This window comes from Lycium barbarum, chromosome 5 (genome assembly GCF_019175385.1).
Source record: "Lycium barbarum isolate Lr01 chromosome 5, ASM1917538v2, whole genome shotgun sequence".
Classification (NCBI taxonomy): domain Eukaryota; kingdom Viridiplantae; phylum Streptophyta; class Magnoliopsida; order Solanales; family Solanaceae; genus Lycium; species Lycium barbarum.
The window spans coordinates 14345624-14358487 of record NC_083341.1 but is presented as its reverse complement, the minus strand read 5'-3'; the positions used below and the strand labels follow the sequence as shown (position 1 = coordinate 14358487).

At 35.4% G+C, this 12864-nt stretch overlaps 1 protein-coding gene across 1 annotated transcript; it reads left to right on the top strand.

The window, feature by feature from the left end:
- Positions 1-448: 448 nt before the first annotated feature.
- Positions 449-9789, top strand: LOC132639219 (dolichyl-diphosphooligosaccharide--protein glycosyltransferase subunit STT3A-like). Its single transcript, XM_060355687.1, has 23 exons — positions 449-472; positions 508-549; positions 1212-1267; positions 1361-1432; positions 1512-1617; positions 1760-1810; positions 2400-2495; positions 2584-2643; positions 2742-2855; positions 3096-3182; positions 3657-3760; positions 4000-4095; positions 5110-5230; positions 5319-5399; positions 5476-5607; positions 5691-5867; positions 6786-6926; positions 7232-7418; positions 7493-7590; positions 8537-8616; positions 8714-8801; positions 9349-9438; positions 9522-9789. The coding sequence occupies exons 1-23, from the start codon at positions 449-451 to the stop codon at positions 9576-9578; spliced, it is 2160 nt and encodes a 719-aa protein (XP_060211670.1). The 3' UTR covers positions 9579-9789.
- The last annotated feature ends 3075 nt before the right edge of the window (positions 9790-12864 follow it).

The following is a 12864-nucleotide window of genomic DNA, read 5'->3' as shown; positions in this document are numbered from 1 at the left end:
TTAGCATATGTTCAAGGTGTTAAAAAGTTAATATATGTACATACACAGAAAATCTATCCTATATATACACGGTAACTTTTTGCCGACCCTCGCCTCCACTTAAATCCTCCCCTGGTCCAGATGCACCGAATTAACTAACTCATTAAACATTTGTCCTCTCCTACATCGCCATGTGTCTGCCTAATTCCGAACCCTAATTTCACTTCAGCTCATTTCTTCAGCACAACTGCGGACATAACAGGCTCTTGATACCATGTGACGGAGTCAAAGATGATTGGAAGGCTCTTCCAATTGGAAGCCATGGGTCTCATATATATAATAGAGTATTTTACCTCCAATATACATATGATTTCCTTATACAAGACGGACTCTAAATATAAGACTCCCTTCTATTTAAAGTATTAGGAAAATCAGAGTCCTCATATTCATTCCTTCTATAAGTTCAAAAATGATTGTTACTTCAGCAATTGATGTAACTCGTCCAGCTTGCTAGATTCAAACGAGTAGGGTAGAATCCATACTTCCTTAGCAACCATTGTTGAACTTGAGGTACTAATTAATTCTACATGAGAAATTGAAGGTTGTTGCCAGTTTATTTTCACCTTATGGACATACTTAAATCACTTGCTTTGTGCTTTAATACTTGTTGAGTTGTTGTTCTAACCATTTCCTTGGATAGTTGAATCACAAAAGTTGATTGGTTATTCAGAACTGAGGTCATTCACCAGAAGGAACATCATGTGAAAGATTCATACATATGTACTTGATTCAGTGACATGGTTTTTGATAATCTATGTAATTCAGTATCCATAGGGACATCTTTAGAAACCTTGCATGCCAATGGCTAATGGAAGGAACACTCTTTAATTTTCTTTAAGCAATAACAAGATGCCAGCTGGCCGGAGAAGAAATTTCTTTCTACTTACCATAAAACAGAAAAGAATGCTGGTATACTTGTTAGATAACCTTTATGGAAATTCAAATCCTTTCATATTAGTGCTTCTTAATTACAATAAATACTGTCACTTGAGCATTAAACTATCGGCTACAACTAAATTATTTTACTGCTGGAAAGTGTTGTTTCTTCTTTTCCATTGATGTGGGGCATTTCCCTTGATGATGTTCAAAAGCATCATCATGTTTACTAGCCTCAATACCAGGAAGTTATGTGAAATATTACAAACGTATAACAAAAGGCCTTTTGCTTTCAGTTTCTGACAAAGAATGGAATATACAACTTTTGGAATTGGTTTGATGATCGGACCTGGTAATTACCATTCCAGGAGTGAATTAATTGTCTATACCACTATATGATTTCTTTCACAGAAAGTACAATATTTAAGTTTCCCTTGTCTAATAGGTATCCACTTGGACGTGTGATTGGAGGAACTGTTTATCCTGGACTAACATTAACCGCAGGCACCTTATGGTGGTGTGTATTACATATTTTTTGGCTTCGATATCATAGTATTATGTAATAACATATTCTGATCTATACCTTATACTGGCAGGATACTGAATTCTTTGAGTATCCCTCTTTCTGTGGAAACTGTTTGTGTATTTACTGCTCCTACATTCTCGGTTTTTGCAGTTTGGGCAACATACCTTTTAACAAAGGTTTGTTTTTGGCTTAATTAAATCTTTCTTTAATTGTTTCTATGTTCCTTTTACTTTCTTGAAGTGCAGTAACCTTCAATATCACATACTATTTTGTTGTGAATTGAGAGTTCTGAATAATGTTTGTGTGGCGTTTTGATAGGAAGTTAAGGGGGCTGGTGCTGGACTGACAGCTGCAGCTCTTTTGGCCATTGTAAGTTATCATGCATAAATTTAAATTCATTTGATGCCTTCTAAAGATGAAGTCACTTTGTTATCTTTTGAATGTTGTATTCTATTCTATGTACTGAAATAAGATATTAAGCTAATAAGCATATAAGACTCAGCACGCAGACTACTGGACTTGTGCCATTATACTCAATTATGAACATGGGCCCGCGACCTGCTTCCTAATATTCCACTCTAACTTATTCTGAAGGAATTTGAGCTATAGATGTTGAAGTAATGGGCGAAGCAGTTCAAGATCTTCATAAACCCCTTTGGAAATCCTTAAGCAACCAATTGGGAAAACTATATAATCCATAACCGCTTTGCACACTTTACTCGAATTTGGAAATCGCACGTGAAATTTAACACAAAAATTTAGGAGAGTGAATGGACTTACCAAAGGTTGCCTTTGATACCATGTGAGTAATAAGACAACAAGTTCTCTCAATTCTCCTATATCTCTTATTTCTGACATAATTATCTTCTTAAAGTAGCATTGTTTTGGCAGTAGGAGTATGTTTGCTAGTCTGTACTTAGTTATACGTTGTCTAGTTCTGATTTAATGCTGCCTGTAGGTTCCATCGTACATATCTCGTTCAGTGGCCGGTAGCTATGACAACGAAGCTGTAGCCATATTTGCCTTGATCTTCACTTTCTATCTCTATATAAAGGTTCACTTTCCATTTATACAATAATTTCTTTAGAGAAGTATCTCATCATCACCTTCTGTTGTGGAATGATGGTTAATGTTTGATGCAGACACTGAATACTGGTTCCCTCTTTTATGCTACTCTCAATGCCTTGGCATACTTTTATATGGTAACCATTTACTTCGTCCATAGCGATTGTTTATTTTTATCTCTCATTACACTTGTTTCCCTGCTACATCATTCTATAATATTCCAATGTTCTTTCAGGTTTGCTCCTGGGGAGGATATACCTTTATTATCAACCTTATTCCAATGCACGTGCTCATTTGCATCATAGCAGGGCATTATTCTCTGCGGCTTTATATTGCTTATGTTCCTTTTGTAAGTAACCAAGTGTATAGGAACCTTAACTTTATATAAGAAACAGTTAGAAGTGTTTGTTTCACAGTTTCAGAGTGAATTTATTTGAAACAATTTGGTTGTTTGACTATGCCGTGTGAAGCTATTCAACAAGTTTTGACCTTATTTCATGTCTCAAAATCATCTAGTCCAAAAGCATTCTCTTTTACATTTCTTCTATAATATTAAGTTTGTTGTAATCTTCTAGTATCTGGGGTGCAGGTTATCTTGGGAACATTATTGGCCTCATTGGTCACTGTCGTGGGTTTTAATGCAGTAATGACATCAGAACACTTTGCTTCATTTCTGGTAAGGTTAATTTCTGGTAGCATATCCATGTTGGTTTAAGTAAATGATTGATGTGTTCGCCGTTCTTGCATGCGTGGATGCTTTCCTTCTTTATTTCCCATTAGGAGCTCTTTGGGAAGTATCTTTTGTCGTCTTTGCATAAACATTTCATATTTTGTGGTCTAAATGGGAGAATGATAGAATCTTTAAGCTAGTAAACAGCTTGTTACATTGATTACATGTTCAAAAGATGGTTGTGATTGGGAGTGATCCTATTCCATTTGCTCCTTTTTCCCTGATTTCTCTTTTGATCGGCTGCAAATTCTAATTGCTTTTTGATATAGGAACTCTTTTTTGTTGAACGATATTTATAGTACTGCATTTTGCCATAAAATCTGAAATAACAGGTCAATTGCTTTTCTGTAACTTGTAATTTTGCTGCTCTTAGAGTCCTAATTAAGTTGATTGGAACTCTGAATTTCTGCAAATATACAGGTGTTCATACTGATCAATGTAGTGGGCCTAGTCCATTACATCAAAGGGATTCTCTCACCAAAAATGTTCAAAGTAGCTGTGACTCTTGTTGTATCTGCTGGCTTGTAAGCTCCTCTTATATGCTGCTCCTTGGTCCATAAGCCTCCTTATTACATTCAGTCATTCACGACTATCTTCTTCAGCTTCAACCCTTTGTTTGGGTAGCTATCTTTGGCGATACCAAGAATGAGACTAGAAGAACGCTTAGTGAACTAGTATTACTGAATTAAATTGGATGAACCCGTTTGCATTTTCAAATTTTCTTTTTGAACTAATGGTGATGAGCATTTTATTCTTTGTTCAGGATATTTTGTTGTGCAGTAATAGCTGTACTAATTGCAGTTATTTCTTCTAGACCAACAAAGGGATGGAGTGGACGAAGCCTGAGCCTGCTTGATCCGTATGCTCTTTTCTTTTTTAAGGGCCATGTTATCTTCTACTATGATTTCTCACTCTTTAGTTCACACTTTTCTACTATGAAAAGAAAAATGTTATATCTTCTCACTCTTTAGTTCATCCCTTTAGAAAATTGTTATATCTTCTCTAAAGAAGGCCTATTTAGAACTTCAAAATAAGTTGCAACATATGATTAACTATGCACATTGCATCAAGTGAAAACTGAATCTTGAGGTAGATAGCAGATCTTTCATTTGGTTGAGTCCTTTACCATTTTATACAACTACTACAACTTGAACTCATGGCTTTCAATCACCGTCCCGTGAGTTCTTACCAAAACATACCTTGGATGCTCAATTGCTCAAGTCCGAATTTACAAATTTGACGTCGAAATTTCAATATCTCCACCGTAAGTAGAAAAAATAGTACTCGTAGATGATTTGGGGGTGTACTGATAGAACTTAAATTTGATGGGATTTTTCACTCAAGCTAATGAAGTTATATTAGGAGTTAGTATCTATATGACTCTAATGCATAGTTTGTTGGCGGTCTTGAGCTTGGTTGTGGGCTGTCGGTTGAAGTTATCACCAACATAAAAACAATTTGTCCAGAGGGCTTGATACAATTATGTATATACTCTAGCTTTAGGGGTATGTAACATTTAGATCTTCATTACTATGACTAAACTAGCTTATTCTAGGACGATTATTAATGAGTTGTACCCCTCCCCTCTACCAGCTCTATCTCTCTTTCGAGCACTGCAGCGAAATATTCTTGAGCTTTAATCTTCTACTTTGTGCTTTCACCTTCTTACATCTTGTCTCACATTCTACTGGAGTTGCTCAAAGAAAATAGTAAGATTCCACAATGCCGACTGAAAATCTAAACAGTATTCTTGCTATTGCATTGGTGGGTAGTTTTGATGCCTCTGGTACCGTTGGTTTATTATAATTACTATTTCCCCTGCAGCATTCTGAAGTAAATTTTTCTGCCTGTTTGTTTCTTTGAATTGAAACAGAACTTATGCCAGCAAGTATATACCCATCATTGCCAGTGTTAGCGAACATCAACCACCTACTTGGCCTACTTACGTTATGTACATAAATGTATTATCATTCTTTGTCCCTGCCGGCATTGTTGTGAGTATCCATATTCATCTTGATCCTCTACAAAATTGTGTTATTTTTACTCTGGCCTTCATTTCATCTTTCCTTTTGCCACGTGCAGGCGTGCTTTTTGCCTCTAACTGATACTAGCTCCTTTGTGGTTCTTTATTTGGTGACTTCAGCATATTTTTCTGGTGTCATGGTATGTGTTCCGTAATTTGCTGGTTTTGTGGTTTATCTTCCACAAGCTCAATCACTTCTGTTTGTTGAAACTATAGGTCCGCCTAATGCTTGTGCTAGCACCAGCAGCATGTATAATGTCTGGAATCGCTCTTTCAGCAGCATTTGATGTTTTCACTCGGTCAATCAAATTTTCATTGATTGGTACATCACAAAGTTCACAGGCTGATGTAGAGCCCTTTTTCCCTTCAGAAGTTTGTGCCTATGGTGATACTTCCAAAACTGCATCCGATTAATCTTGTTCACCATCCAGGCAGGAAATGCTGATAAAAGTGAAGAACCACTAAAGGAAAGACCTTCACAAATAAAGGAGGAGAATGTGGAAAAAGCTACTATCATTTCAGAACGCGAGAGGAGTCTATTGACCTTACCTATGGAGGCTTCTATTATTGCTATTCTTTTACTAATGCTGTTGGGTGCTTTTTATGTGGTATGTCCTTTGCTATCAAAAAGCAGTTACCTATTTTATTCAGATTTATCCATTCTTCAAGACTTCCAACTGTGTGTATACCATGACATTAGCTTTGTTCCTTTTCCTTTTCCAATTATGATCACTCTTTTAGAGGATAAGTGTCCCAATAATAAGCAAAAGTATTATCTAAGGAGGAAATATATACAAAAGTTCACTGGACCATCTCCTGTAGGACATGTAAGGAAATCAATATGCTATCAACATCACTTGCAGATTTCTTCCTATACAAAAAGTTATAATCATCTAGATTTGTCAAGCCATATGCTTTCCTTTCAAAATACCTCTGTGGCCAAAGTGTCAAATAAGCACAATATGTTTCTCCACACTTGTCTCTGACCCTTGCTTAGTCTCTGGCCCTGCCAACTTAATGTGTTACCTAAGTTGCTCGGACTCGGGTGCGGGTGTCCTACGGGTGCGGGAATTCGGCTAAAAATAATTCAAATGTCTAAAAATAGAGTTATATGTCTAAATTATGAGACGTTATGTGGAAAACTTAGAAGGTATTTCGAGGAGAAAATATTGATCAAGAGGAGAATCCCAGAAGGAGATAAAAAGAAAAAGACTGACATAGGAATTTCAATATACAAGTTATTCCATTTTCTTCAATTTCACCTCAGTTTTTGTAGATCAAGAAGCAAAATTAATGCTGATTTTTTTATTTACATATGTTGGTGAAAAAAGTAACTGGAGAATGTTTCTCAGATTGGTAGATGAGCCACCTATCTTCTTTTTCATGCAACTAGTTCAAGTATCTCATATGAATTAATCTGATATTGTTTTTATCGCATTTGTATTGTTTAAATTGTTCGCACTTACTTGTAATGGGGGCTCTTCCTTCTTCATTCACTTAAATAACTGGGAAAATTTTCTTGGTAGGCTCATTGTGTTTGGATGGCAGAAGCCTATTCAGCTCCGTCTATTGTCGTAACATCACATTCAGATGATGGACTTGATGTTTTTGATGACTTTAGAGAAGCTTATGCATGGTTGAGCCACAATACCGATGTAGATGATAAAGTGGGTTCAGATCCTTTTCTTTCTATCCATTCTGTGTTTCATTTGATGTTTATAACAGTTCACTTGTACTCACAATCACTGCTAACGACATGGTTATAGATATTGACATGGTTCCTCCAGTGAATAATTTCTGTTTTTCTTGTAGGGTCTTTTGCATTTTCATTTTATGATCCTCGATCTTTTTTCCATGTTTACCATTCCAAATCATGTGCACCTAACTAGTTGATAGCACCGTTATCCAATGTTTGCAGTTGATAGAGCAGCATTTTTTGTGCTGTTTGTCTTTTCCTCTTAAATCTTTTCAGGTGGCATCATGGTGGGACTATGGTTACCACGCAACATCCATGGCAAACAGAACAGTTATTGTTGACAATAACACATGGAACAATACACACATTGCCCTTGTTGGTACAGCCATGTCCTCCCCAGAAAAGGCAGCCTGGGAAATCTTCAACTCTTTGGATGTCAAATATGTTGTTATAGTCTTTGGAGGTTGATACTTGTCAAAGCTGAGAATTCTTGTTTGTTAGAAAGAGCCTTTGATTTAATGACCTTTCAAACTTCAGGTCTTATTGGTTACCCCAGCGATGACATCAATAAGTTCCTCTGGATGGTCAGAATAGGTGGAGGTGTATTCCCTCATATCAGGGAACCAGATTATCTGGTATGTCAATGTTACAAATTTCAATTAATTTCTTCTGTGGTCTTGTAATTGACTCTTGTTTTCTGAGAGATTTGGAGGATGTTTTCAGTTTGTTGACCAAACTTGACCATTATTTTCTCAAGTACTATATTAATAGAGTACAACCAATTACTTGACAACTGATATTGTTAAATCTCTTTTCCTTAAAAGGCCTAAAAATTGTTTCATCCAGAGATTCTTTATATGGACTATGCACCTTATCTCTGAGTATACACCAAATCATCTATGATACGAAAAGCTTCCTAGGTGCTCATTTATTCTCTCTGATGCTGCTACTTCTACGCTGATCTCAGGCTCTCATTATTTAGTTAAGTGACCATAATGGGACTAATTCTGCCACTTCCAGATTAGATCTCACAGAATGTAGAGTATTCTGACACGGTTGCTATAGGATACAATTAACTTTGAAAGAGGTACCAGTTTTCATAGGCGGATCCAAGACTTGAAGTTTATGTGTTCTTACAACGACTTAAAGTAAATATGCAATAACAATTGGGTTCACTATCAAATATTTATAGTTATTTAGTGATTTTTTTAATATATATACAGGGTGTGGGCAAAAGCTACTAGGTTCACGAACACATGTTATGCTGTGGATCCGCCCTTGCCAGTTTTAGATGTGTCAATGAATTCTGTTTGGGTTTGTGTGTGACGCCTTTAAGCTCATAAGACGCAATGGATGCTTTACTTTATCGAGTGTTCAATGACATATGAACTCATGTATCCCCTTGACATAAATACAATTTTTAATTTAGTGCTAAATGGGGTCTAAAAATTGGTTTAGTTCACAGGTTCAAATGTCAACTAAGATAGTCTAGTATTTCTTTCAATCCTTTATATAAGTTCTTGATTTCGCCACTGGTGGTATGGTTTGAAATGCCATTAATCATTCTCATGTCGTTGCAAGAGAGATGGTCGATTTCGAATAGACTCTATGGCCACTCCAACAACGCTGAACTGCCTCATGTACAAACTATCTTATTACAGGTGCTGAATTCTTGATATAATAATGCAAGGTGTGCTATTGGTGGCCTCACTTTGTGCGTGATCTTCAAAATATGTTTGTCTTTGTCTTCTGTTTTAGATTTGTGGAGATAGATGGTAAGGGTTTTGACAGAGTAAGGCAGACTGAAATTGGAAAGAAATATTTCAAGCTCGCTCACTTTGAGGAGGTAAGACTGATTACATACTTTGCATAATTTCATGAAGCAGCACATTGTCATATTGATATTGAACCTATGGATTCAGATGGAAGCTGTATATATTCTTACTATTGTACTTTCTTTTGCCAACTACATTGCAATTCTGGAAAGTCTCCTTGGACAAGGGTTGTTGATTATATCCACTTCTTGTTGTTGAAAAGACTAGGAATGTTGGATGTGTAATCTTTATACAATAACATACCTAGTATAGTCCCACAAATAAAGTCTGGGGAAGGTAGGATGTACGTAGACCTTACCTCTACCTTTATGGGGTAGAGGGGCTGTCTGTCGTGCTATACTTGCGGTTTGTGCGGAAGGATAGTTCACGTTAGATCAATTATACGCATACATTTCTCTAGAGACTATTATCTACTTGAAACCGAGACCTCCCGGTCACACGGTGACCAGTCTTACTTTTGCACTAAGGCTCTCCTTCAAGCTAAATTATATGGTCCATGGACATGTGTCCATGTTTGAAGTTGTAATCATTCACCTTCTGGTGTGTTTATTTATTCAGGTGTTCACTACTCAGCACTGGATGGTTCGGATATACAAACTAAAACCTCCTAAAAACAGAATACGTGGAAAGACGAAAAGGTCTAAATTGGTAGGTGTGACCTCTTGTGTGTTTGAATTAATGTGTTTCATTAGAATACTTACATAGGTGTATTCATTTTCCAATCTATGCAGAAAACTAACTTGACTAGCTCCAAAAGAAGTGGAACACAAAAGAAGAATCATTGGTAGGGGTGGGCATTCGGTATTCGGTTCGGTATTTTCAAATTTCGGATTTGATAATTAGGTAATCGGTAATCGAAAGTAGATACCAAATATTGAACCGAAAAAGTTCGGTTCGGTAATCGGTATATCAAAATTTGTTTCGGTACGGTATTCGGTAATACCATATTGAAGTTGGACAACATAATTAAAAACAAATTCCAAATCTTTCGGTCAATAATGCAATTTGAAACTGTACAAATATGCCATCAGATTTCAATAATCAAATGCAACTTTTTTATAATGTAACTTATGAAGTAACCCGCGCTTCACGCGGTTATAAACTACATTAATAAATTTGCAATCTGAAATTGCTATGAATTTACTAACATAGAATACATGAAAATTTTCATGTATATACATATGATAATTATTTATTAAATCACAAATATAAATATCTATTAAATGTAGATCTAAATAGAACTACATTTTTCAGTAGCATACTTTACAAAGAGATGAAAGAAAAAGAATACGTGTGTATTGACTTTTCAGTGACTTTGATACCAGTGGCGGATCTAGAATTTTCACTCAGGGTGTTCGGAAAAAATAATAAAAGCTAGATATAAAAAAAAATGTTATCCCTAAGAATCAAACTTAGGATGTTGGAGACAATTTTGAACACCCTGGACCACTTGAGCTAACCTTTTGTATTTGTTCAGGGTGTTCAAAAGTTAATATATATACATAAACACATAAAATCTACCCTCTATATACATTGTAATTTTTTGCCGAGGGTGTTCGGGTGAACACCCTCGGCAAGGTGTAGATCCGCCCCTGTTTGATACTTGAATTTCTATTTATTATCAAATACGTGTTAGGGTAAATTAATACATTTATTTCATTAGATAGTAGAATTTTCGTTTTCTAAATTTTCTTCTATTCAGATAACTTGTATATGTATAGGAAATGAAAAGTAAAAAAGAATTTAAAACTGAAAGAGCACATATCATGATTTTGACAATTACCTCCAGAACCATATTTTTGGCAATCATTGAAGTGTTTATGAAAAATAATCATATTCACAATCAATTCCCGGCGAATATAATTTGAAAATAACCTTCTCAAATTATTTTTGATTTCTCATTCAGTGTCCGGTACCCACATTGGAGCCCGACTATTTTCGGATTCGTGTCGTATAGGGCCCCATCCGCAGGGGATGGGGGGGGGGGGGGGGGGTGGGGGTGGAGAGGCTCCCTACCAAGGATTTTTTCATACTCAAAGCTCGAATCTGAGACCTTTAGTTAACAGAGGAATAACCTCTAGGAGATTTTAATTTTTTTTTTTTTCTAAATCAAATATTAAAACATGTCACTCTTCTCTGTCCTTTTTATTTCAAACTTACATTTGTGCGTACAATCCAAACAAAAAGGAGAAAGAAGTAACATTCACGAAATTTCGGCCACATTTTCCCTGTCAACCAAACCGGAGGCGAATCCAAGATTTCAAGAGGATGGGTTCACCATTGCTGCTAAGATTTTTTTTTTTTTTTTTTTTTTTTAAAGAAGCAAAATTGCATTATGTTGGGTTCGATCCCGCAACCTTAAGGGATTAAATCCGGCACTTAACCAGTGCTCCACTGAATCTTGTTGGACCATGTGTTCCTTCAGTTAATATTATATATATTTTAAGAATTATATACATAATATACCGAGTTTAGTCGGATGACCATGTGTTCACATGACCCATTTTTTCCACCTAAATTCACCCCTGAACCAAACAATATTGTCCTACAAAATGATAAGATACAAGTGGAAGCTAAATGTAGATAACTACTTATAAGTAAATTATAAGCAAGCCAACACTGGCATCTATGGAGCGGGAGTAATGGTAATCCTAATAGATGTATAAGCAGCTTATATTTGAATAAGTCGTTACACTACAAATTTAGCAACAGAACTCCATCATTGTCTATATTAATTCCGCTAGCACCAAGAATAAAAGAAGGGGACTGACAATACGAGCAACGGCTGATAAAGAACCAATCACCATGGCCACTGAGATAGCCGGAGTCAAGATCATAGACAAATAAAATTCTAATTGATGTCATAAACATATCAATTGCTTTTCTTGAATTCTAATTTCTATCGTGTGTTTATGGTAAGTGATTCATGAATACTGTTGAACCAACGGAGAAGAAATATTTCATTTTTATAACCACCTAAAAGCAAGCTACAACATGCTCAAGTCGCTTTTGCTCTATATATATAGTGCATAAAAATACACTTATGAATATGAATAGTCATATGCATTTGTAGGGATAACCAAATGGCTATTTAGGTTTTATTGGGCAAAGCACGCGATTAGGATAGACCTTAATGTCTTTAATTGATAGAGATGCAGTGGGACGTTAGATATAATAATTGAGGCTTTAGTAGGGAAAGCAAACCGATAATAAAAATTTGAATTAGTAAAACGTAAATGCAGTCATAAAGGAGGTCTGTTGAAAAAGAAATAAATAGTAGTAATAATAATAAGGAAAGAGAAAAAATAAGAGTACCTAATTTCTGAAGATTTTTAAAACATAAATAAAGGGAAAAAATTAAAAAAAAAAAAGAGAAAATAGATAAATAGGAATGGAGGTCATAGAGGGGTGTCACATCACCTTGTCTGTGTCTAGCTTTATATGATATACTAGTTTAGTGTACGCGCTTTGCGCGTGACCCAAGCGCGTACCTCATTTGACAACAAACATAAAAAAGAAATTAGACTTAGCTACGAACTTACTCTATATACCAAACCTCATGTATTTTAGTGGAAGAGTAGAGAGATGGGCCAATTATCTACCAGCGTCTCTCCAGGGTTTCTCAATAAAACCTATTGGTAATATTAGCAGATTTTAAAATCAACTCCAATGTGTACCACTTGACTCTGATTTTCGTGTCATAAAAAAAATTGGAGAGACTTTCGCGATTGGAGTCTTTTTTGACTTTGACAAATATTTTTTGGGAAAGTAAAAAAAAAAAAAAACACCAAAATATTTTATTTAAATTATTCGCTAAATATGTAGGACTATAGTGTATCGCGTTGAATATATATAAAAAATAATTTATTGAAAATAATAATTGACGTTAAAATAATTACAATATTTACTTAAATGATGAAAAAAATGTGATTACACTGGCACAATAGATAAATTTGATATCTTCCGAACATGCAAAGATGATGAATTCAATTAAATTCATGCACAGTATTTATAAGAGTATATATTTCATTATATGAGATGCCAATATGTTATGTTCTATCTTACCTAACATTT